The sequence below is a fragment of the Danio aesculapii genome, chromosome 8 (genome assembly GCF_903798145.1).
Source record: "Danio aesculapii chromosome 8, fDanAes4.1, whole genome shotgun sequence".
NCBI classification, from domain to species: Eukaryota; Metazoa; Chordata; class Actinopteri; order Cypriniformes; family Danionidae; genus Danio; species Danio aesculapii.
The window spans coordinates 34,430,042-34,452,482 of NC_079442.1; the positions used below are offsets into that span (position 1 = coordinate 34,430,042).

The window sequence follows — 22,441 nt, forward strand, 5'->3', positions numbered from 1 at the left end:
CAGACGTGCGTGTATGCTGCAGCGCATACCTGTGTGTGTGTTTGTGTGTGTGTGTGTGTGTGTGTGTGTGGTCACGTGATGTGCGTTTTCAGAGGTGTAGTGTGGACAGATCTTTTTAGAAATACTAGATGAAACGCCAGTGTGGACGTGGATCGTTTTCATCCTAAAATGCCATTTTAAAACTAAGATGTAATACTGTAAACGGGGCCTAAGTGTGTATTTTTCGCAAGCGCGTTGCTGCTGCGACAGGGGCGGGGTGGAGGATCGCGATGCCAACTCAGCATTGTGATGTCTATCGGCCATCTGCGATGGACAATGGCATCATCTATCGACCTAACCCTACAGCTCATGCAAGTTTTTGAGTTTCTTCAGTAAAATTCTTCAGTAAAACTTTAAAGAATATTTTGAGCTGAATCCGTGGTCCTTGGTTATTCATATAATGGTAGCGAATGGAGATAGGTTTTCAGATTAAAAATAAACACATACGAATGAGTCCAAATCAATAGCCATGGCTCCCAGAGACATACTGAGGTCTTGTGAAGCAAAATGATCACTCCGTGTAAGAAATTGAACATTATTTACTATATTATTAGCTTTAAACAGATCTCTGTGCATTTGTGAATGTAGTTTGATTGTAATTCGGTCGCTTTTGACAAAATCACAAGGCCCAATATCATCAGTATTTATCAACAAACTGCAATATCTGTTTGACCAGGCTGTAATTTCTTTCAAAGCTGAATTTTTAGCAACCATTACTCCAGTGTTTACGGTCACATCCTTCAGGAATAATTCTAACAATCCGATTTAGTGCTCAAGAAACTATGGAAGCTCTTTTATATGAGAAGCTTTAATGGCAACATTTAGATCTCACAATTCAGACTTTATCTTACAATTCTGACATCATATTTTGCAGTTTCGAGGTTGTATCTTGCAAATTGCAAATTTATATCTGACAATGTTTTTTGCAATTTTGTTTATGTAGCGCAATTATGGCTAATTATGAATTATGATATAGATTACAATAGTTAATAGTACCTCATAACTCAAAAGTTTTTCATAGTTGTGGCTATTTTTTGCAGTTGCAAGTTTATAGGCTTATTCTGATTTTTTCTGCAATATTAACTTTATACCGTAACTTGTTAGGTTAATATCTCATAATTGCCTAATTTGCTGAACAGTATAGTTTGTCTTGCAATTATGACTTTTTTCTTGCAATTCCAAGGAAATCTGCTCATCACAATTCAGACTATTTTTAAATGAACTGCATGATAATTCACAACGGCACATTTATAATTCAAAATTGTGAGATACTGTACAAACATGCAATTTTGACAGAATTTTAATTGAGGAATAAACTTGGAAACTGCTCTAGTAAATGTCACTATTGTGATGGAAACGAACATTTCTTCAACATTTATTATCATCAGTGTTAAACATTAGCAATGCTTCATATTTTTGTGGAAAACATGATCCTTTTTTCTGAATTCTGTAATGATGTGACAAGTGTTCAGTATCCAGTCATTTTCATGTCCTCAAAGGAAACAAAAATGCTATGCGAAATGTCAAAATCAGTCAGACAGAACATATTTGATGTGTTATGTTCCACATTTACTTTGAATGAAGATGACAGTAGTTATTTTGTAGTGTCACACTTTGTGTGAATCACATTTTGTATGCTCTGTGGGAAGTGTTGGGTGGGTGTTAAAGGTTTTATAGAGCGGTTAGTTGTTACAGTGAGTGTTTGTAAGACTGATGTGGTGCTCATGGCCTCTGGACCTTTCAAATATTCCCACAGGGGCAGTTCATGTTCTCCTGGAGTACAGAATCTCATGACCTTCATGTCCAGTGCATTAATCTAGTTGTAACACAGACATGTATGTCTACACAGTGGTAGGTCAAGCAGTGTAGGATATATTAAGAATTCAACAATTGGCTCTTTTTAAATTCTGGAGCTGGAATTTAAATTCAATTATCAGTTTCCCACAGTAAAGTCGCAGTCACACTATAGAGTTTAAGCTTGCAAGTGCACGATTGCTCCATATTTGAAATTTCTGAACAGAGAGGTCACGTTCTGATCTTCGGCTGATCTCACCCAATCATGTGATGCGATTTCACAGTTCAGAGTTCACCAAACTTGAACTTTGGAATGAAGCGACATGCAAAACTTATCACACAAGCTTGTGTTTCCGGTCTGCTGAATTCACTTGCAAATGAAAGGAAGTCTATACAGTGCAGCATGACTGTGACTTAAGTTTGAATTGAAATTCAAAGAAATTTTTATAATTTTTTTTAACAACACAAATGATTACTAAATGCATTTTGGGATAATTATGTCTGTTTTTGGCGACACGGTGGTTCAGTGGTTAGCACTGTCACCTCACAGCAAGAAGGTCGCCAGTTTGAGTCCTGGCTGTACCAGTTGGCATTTCTGTGTGGAGTTATCATGTTCTCCCTGTGTTGGTGTGGGTTTCCTCCAGGTGTTGTGGTTTCCCCCAAAAGTCCAAAGACGTGCTATAGGTGAATTGAACAAAGCTAAATTGTCCGTGTATAAGTGTATATGGGTGTTTCCCAGTACTGGGTGCAGCTGGAAGGGCATCCGCTGTGTAAAACATATGCTGGATAAGTTGGCGGTTCATTCCGCTGTGGCGACCCCTGATGAATAAAGTGACTAATCAAAGGCGAATGAATGAATGAATGAATTACAAGTGATTACCAAGTACTGTCACAATTAACACTATCAAAACAATATAGTTTCCAAATATATATTATATAAATATATCAAATATATATGTATGTGTGTGTGTGGATTTATACAAATTTACGTGTAGTAATGTATAGAAGTTTCATAAAAAAATTTGAAATAGCATTTGAAATTTTCATTGTCAGAATCATGCAGTTTTTAATAATTTGTGATTTTGAATGTGATATTTTGCAAACATTACATTATATAATTTGAATGTTTTTTAATCTAATTACTTCTACCCACACACACACACTTGTATATGTGGTAAATGAGGACTCTCTATAGGTGTAATGTATTTTATACTGTTAAAAAAATGTTTATTATATGGTCTTAAGGCTGATTTAGCCCTTGCTGTGGCTGACGCAGATGCTGATGCGCACCTCTCAAAAATTGTAACTATATGTTGCAATGATGCATAGCGCAAGCTCTGTGATTGGTTGGCTTGGTATCTGTGACCAGTGTGGGCAAAACCGAGAGCTGTGCGAACCTGTTGGAGTGAGTGTTTACAAGTTTCGAGTCCCGTGAAGGAGCTCCAGATGGAAACTGTTTTGTGTTTACTTTATGATTATTGTTGTTGCACGTCCGCCAGTTTCCACCTCTGAATAAGCGAGTTTTAGCTACTTGTTTGTTCAGAAAAAAAAAACACCCACAAAGAAACTCGACACAGAGGAACATAAAAACCTACTGCCATCTAGTGTTTTAGAAGTGTTATTGCAGAGCAACACAAACAGCACACAGAAGTATAAATGTGCAGCCACGCACAATGCATGCGCCATGGGTCACGCCAATCACTCGACACAGAAGTATAAACCAGCCTTTACCCTACCCCTTAAGTTTGAAAAAGTTTTTAACTACAATCCTCAAAGGAAACCTGTGGAAAATTTTGAATGTCAAAACACCCAGTTAAGTATAATTTTAAGCGTTTCGAATTACGAGGACCTGAACAATGTCCTCATAAACCACCTTAATATAACACCTACAGTAGGTCATACCTGTCATTATACAATTTTCCACATAACAAGTACACACACATTAAATTACATGAGCTGCAGCACATATTGCTGTTAGTCTTACAGTCACCTTGAGTTTGATTATGACTTGTAACATTTTACAAGTTTCTTGTTCTCTTCTCCTGTTATTTCATGCATTCCTCACTAGTCTGTCATTGGGAGAGACAGTGGCCCAAAAAACTTCTCCAATCATGTGCTATTTAGTAAATGATTACCTGTGATAGGAAACGGTTCCAACAAGGGTCCCTATGCAGGATTCACTAGGATAGCTCAAATAATGACAAAATTAGTTTATTTGTAAGTCTGAAGTGCACTTCCCAGGGCACTAAATGGTAGTTGGACTGTAGCCGTAGTGTGTGAGAAGTCTTGGCGTGTTTGACTGCGGTAAGAGAGAGAGAGACTCAGGAGTGTAAAAGGACAAGAGCAGCTGCCAGTGAAGCCTGGAGCTCCACGAGCCGCCTGTTGTGCTGTTGAGGATGTTGCTGTGGCGGTTGCCAGGCATGTTGACAGGGCATGAAGAATCTCTCCGCCACAGATCATCGTGACTGGGTGAAAGTGATAGCTCAGACAGGTGTGTGCGTGTGTGTGTGCATGTCAGGGACTCAATAAAACACAGAGCAACACATCTCAGCCTCAGAAATACCTTGTATGCATCCACAAGTGCGCTAACACTACTTTCCTCACACACATATTGCAGATACTAAAATGAAGATGTATTGATCATTGTAAAGGTGATTTTGTTCAGTTCATCAACCTGTGTCTCTATTGAGTCTGTCTGACAAGCATGAAAGAGACATTTTCAGTTGCCACAGCAGATTGTGAACGACCCAGAAAACCTTCATACCTCCGAAAAATGTGGCAAAGCAATTCGAGTCTCAAAACTAGTGGTGTAAAGTCACAAATTACAAACACTCAAAATACTGTAGTTGAGTAGTTTTTATCAGGATTTGTAATTTACTAAATAGTTTTATAAATGTGTACTTTTACTTTACCTTGAGTACATTTTTACTGCGGTACTTTTACTCCACTACTTTACTTTAACTTGCAGTCACTATTTTTTCTTGTCTATGGGGATAAAAAAATCAGTTCTGTGATTCCTGTTCAGTCAAATCACACACAGAAGTTAAATCGCATCATAGTGAACTACCACAAGACATGAGCGATTTATAATTGCAGCAAACTGTTTGGAAGCATTAAAAGTATCCAAGTAGATGTCCAAAATCTTTACCCCCATTGACCCAGAGATTGTTTAGATCAGAGGTTCTCAACCGTTTTCACTTCGAGGCCCACTTCTTTCTCCGATCAATTTTTGAAGGCCCAAATGTCTGACATTTTCTCTAAATGTTTGTATGAAATGCTCATTTAAACCTTTATTTATTAACATAAATATATAAAAACACATGTATATTATACACTTCTTGTGACTTCTGTTATTTTCTATTATCAGCATTTTATAAAAAAAATATTTAATTTTATTTGAATTTAATTATATATAAAACTAAAACTAAATGTTAATATAATTATATGTATACATATATAAATATATATATATATATATAATTATATGTATATATATATATATATATATATATATATATATATATATATATATATATATATATATATATATATATATATATATATATATTTTAATGCCACAGGTCAACTGGGAGATTGCAAAAAAACAGCTTCTGCTTTAAACTTAACTGACTGAATAACTACTAATAAATATCTACTATTCAAAAATATACAGACAAATGTAAAATATAGTAAAACACCCCAAATCTGTTGAAATGAGTCAATCTGATGGCAGTTAAGTATGCAGCTGGATATTATTGGGAGATCGCTGACAGGAACAGTGAACAGCTCAGCCAGAGCGCGTTTGAAGCTCATATGCAATTGTATCTTACAGTCTATGACAGAAACACCACTGAGCCTCGCTAGATCCTCCTGTATGGGTGCGCGTCTGTTATAAAACACTCACAGGACAGCAATTTGAACAACTATGCGGATATAATAAACAGTTCACACAAAAATACACAAAGAGAGACTTTGACTTCACGTATAGTTTATGAATGAACAGACACGATCAAGAGGCTGTTTTTGTAATCAATCAGAGAACAGGAGAAAGTGCATTACTTTGATCATTTTAATATAGCATATTAATAATAAAATCCAAAAATTATAGTATAACATTAAGAGCTCATTTTACGCTATCTCGCGGCCCACCTTCAAGATGGAGAAGTTGCATTTTGTTTGGAAATGAAAACTGGGTTACGTCAGAACTCAACATCAGGCCGACTTCAATGTCTAATGACCAACCTAAAATCAACCAAAATTTCAACGTCTAATGATGTTACAGCTTGAAGTTGTGTGGATGTTACCACTATAACGTCAATCAGATGTTGGATTTTGGTTGCCATACCTGATGAATAAATGTCAGTATTTGACGTCAACATGACGTTAGTTTAAGATGTTGGCTCGATGTTGGATTTTGGTTACTTTCCAACACAACCTAAAATCAATCAAATATCAACGTAAGTCTAGATCGGAAGTGTGATATGCACATAAATATAGCTGCATTTTTTTATGACGCTGTATAATAATAATTAATATTTTTACGTTACTGTGACGATTGGGTTTAGGGTTGGGAGTAGACGTTAATAAAATATAAGAAATGTGAAATTTAATAAATAATATAAATAATTCTCTTTAACTTCCGGCCGCATCCATATCCGATCTAGCAAGAACCGTCATTATTGGACGTCAAAATAACGTTGTCCTTAGATGCTGGCTAGATATTAAATTTTGGTCGCCTGACGTCACAACCTAAATCTAACCTAATATTAACGTCTTATGACATTGTGTGCCTGCTGGGCAATAAGTAAATGCACTACAGAATGTTACGTTTACACACATCCACAAATTACATGTAAATGCATCAGCTTTGTACAGCGTACTACTCACTACTCTTGAGTACTTTTGAAAGGTCTATTTATTACTCATACTTTGAGTAATATTTACAACAGATACTCAGTACTCTACTTGCACTGCAATTTTAGGCAAGTAATAGTACTTTAGGCAAGTAAAAGTATGATTTTTCAGTACTCTTTCCACCACTGCTCAAAACCCACCATCTCTATTTCAGAGACACACTGTCTGTATCAGAGTGTTAACCTAATACAAATAAGGAAGTGTTTTTTAGCAGCTGGTAATATCAAGTCCTATGCAGAGCACTGACAGGTAGAATTTACGTCTTCAGCATGCTAGAAAGATTAACTTGAAATTGGAGGTTTTGTAATTGTGGTGGATGCAGATGTCTTGCCTCGCAATTGGCTGGACTAATAGCGCCGTGCCGTTTTCTGAATTTATAACCCTGTTCTGGAAATGTTGATTTTTTTTAATGGTTTCATTTCAGTTCAGCCCTAAATTGAGGCTATTAATTTACAAGCAGACCTCCTGTTACAGTAGGGCCCCCATCAGCCACATCTGTGCTATTGCAATGCAGCCCACGCTTCCAGTTATCCGGGATGCAGGTTTGATAAATTCAACACAGCTGAATCAGCTCTGCATCCTCATTAGCATCTGTCGGCAACAGTTGCCATGATTGGGGGACGCTATGTTGAAAAAGTATGCGCTAATTGACTACAATTAATAGCGGCTGACTAGGCGGCGTCTGTGGAGAAGGTGAGCAGGCGACAATGGGCAACAGTGTTTTAGCAGCAGACCGTTTCTCTTAACATTCAGCTCCAGTGGGGCGGCTTATATCCTGAGCTCGACACCCCTCGTTATTTTAACCAGTCCTTTCTATTTAGTCGAATGTTAATCACCGTCAGACATTGTGGACTGTAGAGTGCACAATTATGTTGGAATTAGAAACCCTGCACCGCTGCCAGGAGGCCTTTCACCTTATTGCTTTGCTACAGGCCACGAACAGCTTTGTCCTATTGAAAATTATAGAAGAGTTAATTGAGAACACATGCAGACGTATGTAAACCTGCAGGCTGGATATTGATCTGAGAGTTTGGCTTTTAGAAGTGTAAGCTAAGAAGATGTAAATGTCTTCGCTAGTATCTTTCTGTAAACACCCTGCTTGGAACCAGATACATTTAAAAAAAGTTTGATTGGGAAACTTTTATGCATTCCTGACGAGACCAGATTATTAGGTTTATTTGTGCTGATTTGGCTGGACTTTGTTATGAAGATATGGAAGGTATATTTTACCCAACAATGAAATTACTGTCATTATTGAATTATCCTCTTGTTGTTCTAAAACATGTATGACTTTTTGGTGGAATACAAAAGAAGTTTTGTTCCCATATAATGAAACTCAATGGGCTCCATTGTTGTTTCGGACGTCATTGACTTTAATTTTATGGACCAAAAGAGCCTAATTATCTTGTCTGCTCTTTGAAAGAACAATAGCTTATACAGGTTGAGGGTTCAAGCTCCACACTGCCTTTGCTGTGAGCACTTCGTAACCTAGTAACTAGTTCCTCAGATTTTTTTTATGTTCACTGAATTTCTCAAAATATTGCTTGACACCGACTTTAAAAACCTTAGATTAAAACCTTTAAAAACCTTGGATTTGTGTTTATTAGAAAAATTTGTGTTTATTAAAAGGGTGATCCACTGTAATATTATATTTTAAACTTTAGTTGATGTGTAATGTAGCTGTGTGAACATAAACATCTCTGAATATAATATGCTCTAAAGTTCGATGCAAAGGGAGACATTGGCTTTAACAGAGTTAGCTTAGCAAAGACTACAGCGAACGAAGTTTGGGGACTACAAAAAAAAATACATCCGGGTTAATGAGATCATAAACCCTTCAGGTTCCGCGCATTCACCACACGCAGCGAAGGAGCATGGCCAGACGTGCAGTATTGATATAGCAGAGAAAGCTAAAATGCCGTCCAAATCCGGCTATTTGCACAGAGCTTGTTCTCTTTTTGTAATTGGTCTCCCAAAGGACACAACACAAAGATAGAAGGGCTTACAATTTAATTTTAATTATGTTCCAGAGAATATATATATATATATATATATAAATATAGGACATAAACTATGATGTAAACAACAGGAAATGCTGTTTGGCACCGCTAACAGTTTAGCTACAAATTCATATTTATCCATCAAACCGCTGTAAACACCCACAATCTTCACCAGCACTGCAGTGTCTCTCTATGTGGCTGCTTTCCCTGAGTTCTACATCTCAAATAACGAACTCACCAAATATATGTGAACGTTTCATATTACTTACACATGCTTATTCCAAATATATTTGGAAGACACTTGTCAGATTTTATATTAGACAGCAGGCGTGAGGCGTGATTCATTTTCTGTCTGATTCAGGCTTAAACTGAAATGGCTAACAGGTACACTGACCAACAGTATTTATTTACGCAATGGTAAAGCACATGCTAGTAGAGGTGTAGCGGTTCCTGGTGATGTGGAGCGAATTCGCGAATAACAGCACATTATCCAAATAATCCAACAACAAATACATAAGTGTAGCTAAACTTTTAGTGTAAAGAAATACATTAGAATATAAGTAAACAATAGCAAAGATTATGTAAATGTGTTCATTAACTAACGCATTAACACATTAATATGTTGTTCATTCATTCATTTTCTTTTTGGCTTAGTCCCTTTATTAATCAGGTTCATAGCGGAATGAACCGCCAACTCATTCAGCACGTTCCAGCAGCAACCTAACACTGGGAAACAGCCACACACTCTTGTACACACTCACATACACTAAGGGCAATTTAGCTTTTTCAATTAACTGTACAGCATGTCTTTGGACTGTGGGGGAAAGCGGAGCACCCGGAGGAATCCCACGCGAACATGAGGAGAAAATGCAAACTCCACACAGAAACGCCAACTGACCCAGCTGGGGCTCGAACCAGCGACCTTCTTGCTGTGAGGCGATTGTGCTACCTACTGTGTCACTGTGCTACCCAATGATGTTGTTTACAGTTGCAAAAATTAAGTAATACTTATCAGATGAGTTGTTCATTGTTAATTCATGTTAACTAATGCATTAACTAATAGAACCTTATTATAATGTGTTGCTGTTGTAATTGTTTCTAAACAATGCCTGATGCCTTTAAATAATATATTACTTTAAAATTATTAATAATAATAAATTATTTTAAATTAAATAAATAATTAAATATGAAAGAAGTATCAGTTTTTGATTTATCGTTTATCAAGTGTGACTTCTAACTCAAACTTCAGTTTGTTCTTCACTAGAGACACCACTATATCAGCCTCGAAAACACAACGTATGCTCTTGACCAGAAGTGCTGGTCTTTTCAGCATGGTTAACACAATGCAGTGCCAGCAGTGAGGCTTGAGTACAGCAAAAGATGGGTGACACGTCGAGAACCAGAAAGAGAGAGAGAGAGAGGATTTGCAGACTGAGAATAGCCTGCAGTGTTTCTGCAGAGAGAAGAGTGTGAGAGTATATGTGTGTATATGAGAGAGATACAGAGCAAGAGCCAAAAGAGAACACAGTGAAGACTGAGACTGAAAGAGAAAAGATAATGAGTAAAGTCAGTGAACCATAAGCCACTGCTACAAATGCACACGCTCGCATGTGAGGCCTCGTGCTCGCATGAAACACTAAGCACACGGTGGCATCAAACATAATTGCAGAAACTACTGCACGAAGAAGTGTTTGTTACATAAGCGCAGCCTGTTTTCATCAAACTGAACCGTTTCGCCCCATGCTAGAAGGTCAGGTAATTAACAAACCTTGAGAAGCTTGTTTATTTGCTTAAAGAAAATCCATATTCCACCTGAGCTTTTTAATGACGCCATCTCAACAAGAAACCGAACCCTGCTAGCATTTCATTAGCCGCCTCTCTGCTTACAGGTTGAAAAGGAGAGAGAGAGCGAGAGAAATAGAGTGATACAGGGAATAAAAGAATAAGGGTACCTCCCCGGAGACAGACAGCCAGCAGAAGATGAAAGGACGTGGCATAGAGAGAGAGAGAGAGATGAGCAAGAGAAGATGTGCGCAGAGATGGAGAGCGATAAGCAACAAACATCAAACTGCTGGTGAATAGACCCGGAGAAAAAGAGGCAAGGCAAGACGGTTAGTCCCTGGGCTCCGAGTCTTTTAGCACTTGGCCTATTGCCTTGTGAAGACCAACTCTAACTAGACTGCTCTGCCGCCATTGTTCGCCTGTAATTGGAGCTTCCAGCTCAAGACTCGCTCGCTGCGCCTCAGCCTGACAGTCCGGCTGCCTTCCATTAAGCTTTAATAAGTGAATGGGGAAAAAGGGGGATTCTGTCACCCCGTCGGGAATGAGCGAAAGAAAGGAACGCTGCCTGAGACCATCTCTCCCCCTTCGTCTGCTCCCGTCTGTGTGTTTTGTTTCCTGTCACGACAAAGCGATGCGACTACAAAGGCGACATCTATAATGGTCCCAATCTATTCACCGCATGCATGCACCGTCTTCTTACTGTAAAAAGGGACAGACACGTTGCAGGCGAGAGGAGAGGAAGAATGAGAGGTGGCCCTCCAGACAGGCAGCCAGCTTAATGCGTTTCTTTCATTAAGGAGAAAGGCCGCTGTGGTTTGGGTAATATCTATCTGAGGCACCATCAGGGCTGTGCCCAGGAAAAAAAGCAGCTTGCGTATATATACAAAGAGTGTTTGATGTGTGTGTTTTAGTGTTGTTTTTAGGGAGTCAGGCTCTTGGAGAGTTCTTTAGTGACCTCAGGTGCTCTTCTGAGAGGGGAGGATTATTAGGAGGTCCAGTTTGTTGATTTTAGTGGCATTAGCAGAGGCTTAAAGGATTTGTGTAATTGTATGTTCATTTGGGAATCTGTTTTACTTTAGTAGGCATCAGTGAATAATAATGGATATTTTTGTTCAGTTAAACAATTTGGAAGGAAAAACATATGCTGTTTATTTCTTACAATATCAGTGTAATATGATGGGATGTGACAAGGAAGTGTGGATCCAAATGCAGGTTTATCCAACATAGAATGGTCAGGCAAGCAACGGTCAACACAAGGGCAAAAAGATGTATACAGGCAAATCCAGAGTTGTGGTCATACAACAGGCAGATGGTCAAAAGGCAGGCAGTAGACAACGTAAATAAACAAAACAACAAAGCAAGGGTCTAAGATGGAAAGGTAATGCAAGGAAACACGTCGTAATTTTCACAAAAGGGTAAACAAGACTCTGCAATGGTGTGTGTGTGCTGCTTTTAAAGTCCATGTAATGAGTTCTGAACAGCTTCAGTTGTGTGTGTTAGCAATCAGCGGCGCATGACAGGATTTGTAGTCCATGTGGTGACAGATTTGTAGTCCTAAGTGAAAGTGAATGCTTACCAGCGATCTACAAGCCTGGATCACTGGTGATTGTGACAATCAGTTGACCTTAGGAGGCAAAAGCATCATACATGACTAAAAATTATATTCCAGCTTTAATGTAACTTAACACTTGTACTGTGTAAATTGACTATCCTTTCATTATGTTGGGGGCTGTTTTTGCCCCATTGGCTTTCATTTTAATGACATTTTTTGATTGCAAAGCCATGACATCACATAATCATGCATTTTTTAATTGTTGGTGTTCCCCCTGTTGGGAAGAGGTAAAAACTTTTCATTTTTACAGACAGTCATCAGTTGGCACCATTAAACCTTTAGACAGGCCTGTGCAAAAACATTTCTGACATTTATTTGGAGTTTTATGGAGTAAATTATAGTGTGTGTTCATAAATACACTTACTATGTTTAGTATTTTCCGAGAGCTGAGCTGCTTATTTTTTATTTTCTCAAACATATCAAGGTACTGTAAGTGTACAAAGGTCTCTCTCACAATCTAACACACTCACACACGTGCACACACAATATACTCCATATAACCATATCATTTTACGCTGGAAACTATGCTTTTTTTACACTGCAACTGATGATCAACAGTAAAAAACTAAAATTTTACCTCTTCCCAACTGGGAATACCAGCAACAATCAAGAATGCATGAGTATATGGTGGCATGGCTTTGCAATTAAGAAATGTCATTATAATGAAAGTCAATGGGTCAAAAACGAACACGTACATAACGAACATAACAAAAGCGTAGTAAATTTGCCCAGTGTATTGTTAAATTTTTATCAAAGCATTTTTCCCAAAATATATGTGTTAAAATAAGATTTGTCACCAAAAATAATTCCATTTGCTGAAACAGAGAAAGTTGTGACCAAATTAAGACTCAAAATCACCCCCGAGTGGATGAAAACATCCCCAACAGTACATAAGGGTTAAGTTTTAGCAACAACATATGTGATTGCTTGTATCTTAATGACATTCTTATCAATTAAAGGGATAGTTTATCCAAAAATGAAGTGCTCAGCAGAAGAAAGTCAAGCAGGGGTATACAAGTGAAGGATGAGTAAATGATAAAAGAGTTTACTGTTTTGGGTGAACTATCACTTTAAGATTTAGATCATATTGTGATACATTGCTGGCGCTTTTGAATTCGCATTGTTTGTTTTGTTTGAGAAGTTTACAAAATGCGTTGCGCAGACTCTTCAAGCAATCAAATCTCATGATCTACCCTGTTACCTTGCGCCACTGAATGTAAACACCACATTGCATGAACATAAACAACCTAGAAAATAACATCATCCCAGCATCCCACCCTGCTCACCACATCCTTCCAGGACCCCTGATCCTGAACGACAAGTGGGTTCCGACAGCATAAACAAGAGCTGTTTTAGCCAGTGGTTCGTGAAGTGAACCGCCCAATGGCAAAAATGTTTATCTGACTTCCTACAGCAATGCAGCCACACACCGGCAACGGCAGCCAAAACGTTAATCATAAAGATGACAAAAAACTATAGTTTACCCCTCTTTAGGCAGCAGATAGCTTTCTGGGAAACGATACACACACCTGGTATCTGTCTGCGATTGAATAAATAAAATGCCCCAACACCACAAACAAAATAGACAGAGAGTGGTAGCAGGGCAGACACAGAGATAAACACAAAACCATGCTGGGTAAAGAGAGAAAAGGAAAGGGGAGGAAAAACCAGACACTGACTCAGCATCCACATGAATGCATTGATTGATTTGAGGTGTCATTTTGGTAATGTGGTCTGTCCTTCCAAACTGAATACGGCGAAGTAAACATGTATATCATCAGAAAATTGATCGGCACTCTGTCATAACATCTCCCAGTGAAATGACCAGCATAACATGCTGTATGATTCTCCGACTGCAGCTAATATATCTTTTAATTCAGCTGACACATTGTACGCACCCACATTGAGGCATCTATAATAAGCTAATTATCACATCAAGATTTTTATTGATTGTGCCTCCTCTCCTCTCGGTTTATTTGCATTTTAAAACAAACAACTTAAAGTGCTAATTAAGGCTGTTTATGTTCACCAGTGAGAGATGGTTACCGTTTGTCTTTATTATGATTTATTTGCCAGTTAAATTGATTTGATTCAAGAGCATTTTGTTTTGCTGAGACACTTTATGATATTGGTTCTTACCGTTGTAAATGAGGTAACACTTTATTTTGATGGAGTATTAGTAGACTGTCTGCTTAATATCTGTTGATACTGCTCCTTCAACAGACATTTAACTGACTGTAGGGGGATTACCAACCTACGTCACACATGACGTCACACGAATTAAACCGCGCATAACGGTTGCAAATAAAGACCGGTTGCAATAGCAAACATGTCGTGTTGTGCGGTAGGAAGTCCAAAAATAGATAACTTAAATTTTACGGTACACCATACTGCTTTTAATGCCAACCGCAGACATCTTTAGCTAACAGCCATCAGTAGAGCTGAATTGAATGAGGACCTAATTAAAAATGCTGTGCTCTGCAGTTCTCATTTTATATCAGGTAAGTTCACGCTATGCTGAATCATACACATTACTCGTTTTGATTGCAGCAATGATTTCAGCAAAAACAGTTAAATATGGTGAATTAAACTGCGGACACTGAATGCTAAGAATGAAATGTAAAAATGTAAATTCACATACCCTGCCGTACAGGTGCAGTTCGCTGTCAGATTGCAGTTTTTTTGCTTGTTGATGATTACCCAGGCCTTGTATAACTCCGTCTTCTTTCCTTGTCTTTGGCTGGGCAGAACCTCGGTTTTGAGCACTACAAAGTCCCAGTTTTTTTCTGCAATCTCGATGGGTGCGCATCCCGGTAATTCGCCTATAAGAAACTTTGCGAGTACATGTCAACGTACACTAACCCCAAACCTAACCCTAACCTAACAGTCTACTTATAATCTAATGAGAACTAGTTGGCATGTAGATGCAATGTAAGTTAAATTCAACAAATGGACCATCAAAATAAAGTGTGACACATAAGAACTGTAAGAACTTTACTCCACAGATTTATAGAGTTCCTTCAAATTAATAAGATATTGCCACTTGGGTTGTAAAAAAGAGACTACCACTACCAATTCTCAGTTTCTCTTGATTTACAAGTTATATGTTTGAGTAAAATGTACTATTAGACATGCTTATATTCCTTTCTAGACACAGTATTAATTTCAGAAGAGTTAAGAAAGCATTATGTGGTATTTATGTGCTTCAGAAATCTTTTCATTTCAACAGTTTTAAGTTCCACAAAACACCACACCATGTTTTCTCATATTAATAATTTATTACTGCTCTTCTGAAAATGTAAGTCTTATGTAATTTTATAGTGATTTGTATCCAGATCTCACATCCCTCTTGACTGCATGTGTGTATGCGCAAGTGTGTGTGCATGTGAGCAAGTTTTATCAGTAAATACAACCCAAGATTTAATATTTGTGTGGTGGCTAAAAGGGTGATCTTGATGGATTGGAAGTCCACTTTACAACCTACTTTTCATAAATGGCTGACTGAAATGGTTGCTGCTATTAAGCTTGAAAGAATTCATTTTGCTAGGGTGGATGCTTCTAAAAAGTTTGAAAAAATCTGGGGCTTCTTCCTTAGTAGGGCGCTTATGATTCATGCACAATTTCACTCTTTTTTTTCAATGTTTTGAGTTTAATCAAGTACAACTTAATGGTGTATATTATTTACTCTATATGGTGCATGTTTGTTCTGTATTTTTTCCCTATCATTTGTATAAAAATGTATTATAGACTGTATAATGTATTTGGTTCTGGCATGTACTTATAAAAAACTGTTATAAATTTTAAAAGTTAAAATAAAAAGATTTAACATTTGTCAGATTATTTCAGTTCAAGGCGTTTTTGAAAGTTAATGTTCCAAAACACAAACTTGATGATAGACATTTCAGTCAGGGAAAGACATATTGCAGCAGTTAAAATCAACATCCACTTCAGGTGGTAATGAGAGTAATTAGTCTGCTGGTTTCCTGCACTCAAGCGTTCTTCAATCTTACAGAGCTTCGAAAAAACAAACAAACTCAAGGTAATTTAATTTTGAGAATCGCTGTCAGTTACAAAAGTGTCATTTATGCTAATTTCTGGCATTCTTTCCATGTGTTTAGGTCTTCTGCATGAGAGTTTCATCGAGGAACCAGATGGCTTGGTGTCTGTAAACCTCCTGGTGGTTTCTGCAGTTTCCGCGTTTGCCACTGGGGCGGCGCTGTCGGGTCTTATGGTGTGTTGGATAATGAGCCTCAAACACCGGCAGCATTCCAGAGCCAATGGATCTGGCTTAGGGAGTCGTCGGAAGAGTGACAAGGAGCAAAGCATGTTGGGACACGGCCGCAGCGGCTCCGTGATCAGCGTGACACGCATCAGCGGCAGTGAACGACCTCGCTCGCAGGTTGAAAACATGTTCACCAACGGCTGGACAAAATCTGGAGAAATTGACACAGGACTTCCCACTCCAGAACAGACACCTCTGCAGCAGAAACGTCCCAGTCCTAATGTTCATCTCACAGACTGCGACTGGGACCAGAGCCATACTTTCCTGGCCCAGACAGGGACACCCTGCCCAGCAAACTCTGCAGTCATTTACCTGAGCTCCAAATACCTGCAGGGTGGACGGCAGGAAGGATCGGGCGATATTCCCCCTCATTCAGAGCGCCAAAGGTACCTTATCCTCGCCCACCCTCCAAATCAAAGGGAGCAGGGTAGTCGACCGTCCGCTCCACCTACCCGCAACTCCACTGGTGAGTACAACTATCCTGCAACACCTCAGGACTCACCTGATCGAAGGAGGGTGGTTTCAGCTCCTACCACTCAATCGGACTATGGCGAACAACTGCGGTGGTCCAGAGACGGGCTCAATTTCAACAGCAACAATGCAACTCCTTCTGGACATCATCCATATCCAATACAGCCACGCACGAATGCAGCATTAATACGGGCCAAGTCACCACACTCAGCGGGGGCTCAATGAGCTACAGGACTACAGCCACCTGCTGGTTAAAAGTGTAGGTGAGCGCAACCCAAATGGCCAATGAGTGGTCCAGGCCCGTTCACACCCTTCAGAGTCCCATCACCCCCAAGACTCAGACTCCTTCTGTAATCCTACCCTTCCTGTCCTCTCTCTCACTGCCATCCAGTGTCTTTAAAGTCCCCCACCCAGTGGCTGAGCTCTAGTACCACCAAGAGTGAGAGAACAAGAGCATTAGCGGTTGATGGTGTTAAAGCCGCCGTCCTCCCCAGCCTGCAGGGGTGACGCCACTTAGCACGTTAGCGCCCTGTCTAATCAAATGGAAGGATCGCTTGGGAATAAACGGATGCGTTGGGTGATGGGAGGTGAAATACTTAATCATAATCCTGCGAATGGCTACGTTGACTGTTTAGCGTAATCGCGGATTGTCTGTCTTTGTAATCTCACGCCCTGGAAGTGATCCGTTTCATTTTCACCTTCCGTTTGCACCTGTGAATGCTTCTTTTGAGCATCCTGGGGCATTTTCAGACAAGCTCTAACTTCCTTGTGTCTGGTTGTCTGTTTGTATGTGTGTGTATGTAAGTTGCGCTAAAATGTGTTTGTCGGCCAGACCTGATGTGAACGCAAAGTGGCCGAGCGACACTGGAGATTCTCGAGTGATCTGATCTGATGTCAAGTGACTGACTACCCCTCCCTCCCTTAACCTGTTAAGTGTCAGGAAGCAATCAAGAAAACTGCCATCTGACTTTGTCTTCAGACTTGTGTGCTGGAATATCAGATGTACATGGGTGACTGAGAAGAGCGTTCGCCAAAAATCATGGGGGAATCAACCCATGCTTTCTGAATGGAGCAGGGAAGCACTGTGGAAATGACTATATGTTACGTATAGGGACATATGTTGTTGGGTGGACCCACTTATTTTGTGGTTTATCCCCAAAACTAAAAAGTTTCGCTTTTTTTTCCCCCCTTACACATGTTAGAATAAGAACAGAGCGTTTACAACACTTGCTTTTTCTTTAGCTCAGCCTGGCTTGGTTTTCTCTGCAGTCCATTGAATCGAATGTGAGCTCGGTTGTCTGGGCCGAGTCGGGCCGCTGGGGAGCTGCATTCAGAGTGTCTTTCTGACACTGGGTCTCTTTGTGCGGCCCAGCCAGAGAAGACCATCCCAACAACAAATAGCCGTTAAGAGTCACGGCCTAGCCATCGGCCCAGCCCAGGAGAATGTCAATGAGGAGCCAGACAGATCGGTCCCCTCTGGTTCCCCCCTCACTGCCAGCCTTCACAAGCCACACAGAATCAGACGAATACAATGTTACATTTAGATGGAGAGCAAAAAAAAATCTAACCCTCTAGGCTCCCAATGGCACTGTGCCCGCTTCATGCATTGTTCAGTTTCCTCTGGCTCTCTTTGGATTGCTGTTTGTTTGTTTCAGGGTTGTAAACCCCACGGGAAGCATGAAAGAAATGGTGTACTATTCAATTCATTCACCTCTCAGTGAACGACGTTATCTCCGCTTTCTTCCCGTGGGGCACCAGTAATTCACCTAGCATTACCTGAATGGGTCCACTAGAGGGCAGTAATGCAGACTAAGATTTTCTTCTCAGTTCAGTGGACCATTTTCACATTGTGAGATGATGCATTTCCACAGAAGTTAAATAGTATTTTATGTTATTTTATGTTATTTAACTGTATGTTATTAAAAGTATTTGTCTAAGATTTCCAAGTATCCTAGCAAAAAATATAATGTATGAGGCAGTACAACAGTTTAAGCATTGATGAAATATGTCTTAAGCACCAAATCAGTGTATTAAAATCATTTTCTGACCAATCATGATGCTAAAGAAAATGATAAAATGCAAAAAAAGTGATACTTTGCAGTATTACTGTTTTTAATACTGTTATTTGTTTGTTTTTTAAATAAATAATTCTTAAAATTCTTAAACTACAATATATAAAATTATACTTTGGCATAATTGCTTGGCAAGAAAGTGGCCACTAATGCAGTAAGGTTTCACATATCTTGAGTTATGATAAATTTGCCTTTTCCATTTAGAAAGACTACTGAATTTTGGAAATTTCTTCCTTACTCTTTTGAAACAAATACAAAAATAACATTTTCTTTGCTCTCAGATGTATTCTCCAGAAATCTGTCCTGCCAATATTTATATTCCAAACCCGAAAATGTGAAAATGGTCCATAAGAGGGTTTAACATCAAATAGTTGACGGTTCTATAATCAACACTGCTTCAGCACTAAGTATATATTGGCCTAAAAACAGGCTGTGTTCCAAAACGAAAAGTCTGGTGTAGTGATGATGGAGAGAGAATTTAAGGACACAGGATATGAGTGCATTCTTTTGATGGTTGAAAGTGAACTGCTGAAGCTGAACATTAAACCAATTAATCAGCTGTATAATTTGTAGGTTTTAAGTGCCAATGCATGACTGAGTTCAAAACCCAGTGTGTAATTATTTTAAACAATCAACATTATTGATGCTGTTTTTTTTAATTGCCACCAATCTAACACAGACTGAGGCTTCACTGCTTGCTGGAAAGCTCTGACCACCCATGCATGCTCTCATCTTTCTCGTCTCCCTGGCTTTTCACTCTGTTGCACCATTAGACGAAACATGCGCGATTAAGTCTATGTTGGCCTGATAAGTCCTAGAGATGATCGTGAGAGACGTGCAGAAACACAGGCACCCACTTGCTTACTCACTGCCAGATTTTACAAAGCAATCGACCGAGATGTGGGCAGCCAAATCCCATATAAATAGAATAAACCATAAACAAGCGGCAAACGCAGGTGAAATGTATTGTGTAACCCTGTGCGCAATCGCTAAACTGGGTTAATTCACACAAGATTTTGAGGCAGTGAAATGGAGTTAATTTGCTGTGGAGCTCTATAAAATGTGTTCCCGGGAAAAGAAAGTAAGTGAAGGTTGTTTCACTGTTTTCCTATGTCGTAATTCTCTCGAGCAAGAAATGGAGTCGGCCGTAAAAACTATGCTACGGTTTTGTTTGGACAGAAATATATCTAGCTACGTTTTTAGAAAGCTCCCTACTCTCAATTTTCCAATTAAAATTCTGCCTGTGAACAGTGAGGACAGTGCGCTTGAGGCTTTCTCATTGTCTGGGCTGTTTTTCTTTCTCCGCTTTGTCTCTTAAAGCTCTGATTTTTTTTTTTGTACGCCCCCCCAGCCACAAACTGCCACAACTAATGGGCCACCCGACAAAATGCGCAAACACAAAGAAAGAAATGGTTTGTTTGGAAATGCTTTCAGTCTGCAAAACCTGACATCTGACAAGCACAAACGGAGTTTGAATTTTTTTGTAAAGTTGTAGAGAATATATTAGCCAGTACTGATATCTTCATTTTTATATTTGTTTGTTTTTGTGGTAATGTTTTAGGTTGGTTTATTGATTTGATTTGCTCTCTGGTGTGTGAGTTTTTTCGACAATGACAATGATTATTCTGCGACTGTGACCTGAATTTCAGTGTTTGATCCTGGTTCATGAACTGTGCAAAGCCTTTTCTCAAATCAAAAAGAAAGAAAGAGAAGAGAAATACTTCTGCAAAAGAGCCAAGTTCTCTGTTAACTGTGATGGACTTCTGATTCGTCTCGCACCGGAGGCTGTTCGTGTTACTGGGTCAATTGTCATTAAATGACAAGTCGTGTCCCCTTCAGTGTACATAATGATTTCAGTGCTTAAATGTAATTTAAGTGAACTATCTGCATGAACACAGCCGCCTCGGTCTGGAGTCCACAGAGGTAGTGTGTACTTCAACACCACATGCTACTGTGTGCCCTAATATTGTCCACCAATCAGACAGTCACATGCATGCTTTCCAAATCAACAGCACAAATGCAAATAAGGACACCCACCCACACACACACACACACACACACACACACGCAAACACATGGACAGTGGAGTCCAGAAGTCTTATTCTTATTTAATACAATGTTTTTGTTTGGGATTTCAGAATGTCTTTGTATCAGTTTGTCAGCAGCACTTGATCTGCTTGTAGTTTGTGTAAAGTTCTGATGATCACGCTCTACAGCTTGATTTGAAATGATCCAAAGAGCTTTTTATGCTTCAGTGGAAGCAGGAACATCTGGCTTTCTGCACGGTGTCACATGAAGAGAAGTTACAAATTTGCTTATTTAAATAGTTGGAAATTATGCTTAATTCTAAAAACATGTTGCATTCATTTTATGTCTAGAAGTTTCTATGTTAATTTCTGCGAATCCTTAAAAGTATTTTCAGACTTTTGGACCCCACTGGACTTAAACAAACAAGCAAACATACAGTTTTGCATTTGAAAACTCACTGTCCTCAGTTCTGGCTGTCATTGAGCATGGAGACTGTGCTCTGTTATCATTTCCTGTTCTAATAAACCATCAAGAACCTAACTGGCTTTTCTTTTGTACTTTTTCTCTGCAAGCTGTATTTGATGTATTTTATTTATTACACATTTAAGTCAGTTGCAAGGAATTTTGGATAAAATATAAAATATTAAAGCTGGGATCAATCCGGTGGCCTACCACATGGGAGTCGGTTGCTTTATCAAGGAGGCTACAGACCATGGCCTCTAACGTCTGTCACTTGAGGACTTTTAGAGGTCAGAGGTGTGAGGTTTACCTACACAGCACTTCATTAGCTGGCCTCCGCTACACTCACTCCCCTAAACGTCACTCCCATCTGGGTCACGGCACCAATGTACCACTGCGGTCCTTCGCCAGCCAACCAGCTCCGAACTGGGGTCGAACCACCGACTTACTGCATGGGAGTCTGTCGCTCCACCAAGGAGGCTAAAGACCATTGCCTCTAGCATCTTTCACTAGAGCACCTTTAGTTGTCAGAGGAGTGAGGTTTACCTGCACTAAAGGAACAAAACCGCTACAGAAGAAAAAAAAACAAAAAAACAATGGAGGTCAATGGCAGATTTTTTCCAATGTTCTTCTTACTTAATGTCCAACAGAAGGAGAAAGAAACTCAAAAAGGTCCCAAACAATAGGAGGATGAGTAACAGAATTTTCATTTTTGAGGGAACTATCCATGGTTACATATTGCATGGAGACCAGTTACATTTTGAAAGATATAATGTATAGAGATTTAAAAAAAGAAACTATTAACCTGTTGATAAAGTGTTCCAGAAAGCTTAGAAAAGGCAGTGATAAGGTTCCTTAAGAGAAATAGATTTGAAAAAGAAAATGCAGTAAATAAAATTATTTTGTAAAGAATTGCCCTTGACCTAAAACCATGCCCTTTTATTCTTTGTTTATAAATTATTCAGTATCAATACTTTGACATATTTTA

General features: G+C 39.1%; 1 protein-coding gene across 1 annotated transcript in view; it reads left to right on the forward strand.

The window, feature by feature from the left end:
* Positions 1-21,534, forward strand: part of sema6bb (sema domain, transmembrane domain (TM), and cytoplasmic domain, (semaphorin) 6Bb) — a 248,061-nt gene extending 226,527 nt beyond the window's left edge. Inside the window, 2 exon segments of the mRNA XM_056463809.1 lie at positions 16,260-17,083; positions 17,085-21,534. Of these exon segments, the coding sequence (XP_056319784.1) occupies positions 16,260-17,083; positions 17,085-17,183 (923 nt within the window). The 3' untranslated portion in view covers positions 17,184-21,534.
* Positions 21,535-22,441: the final 907 nt, after the last annotated feature.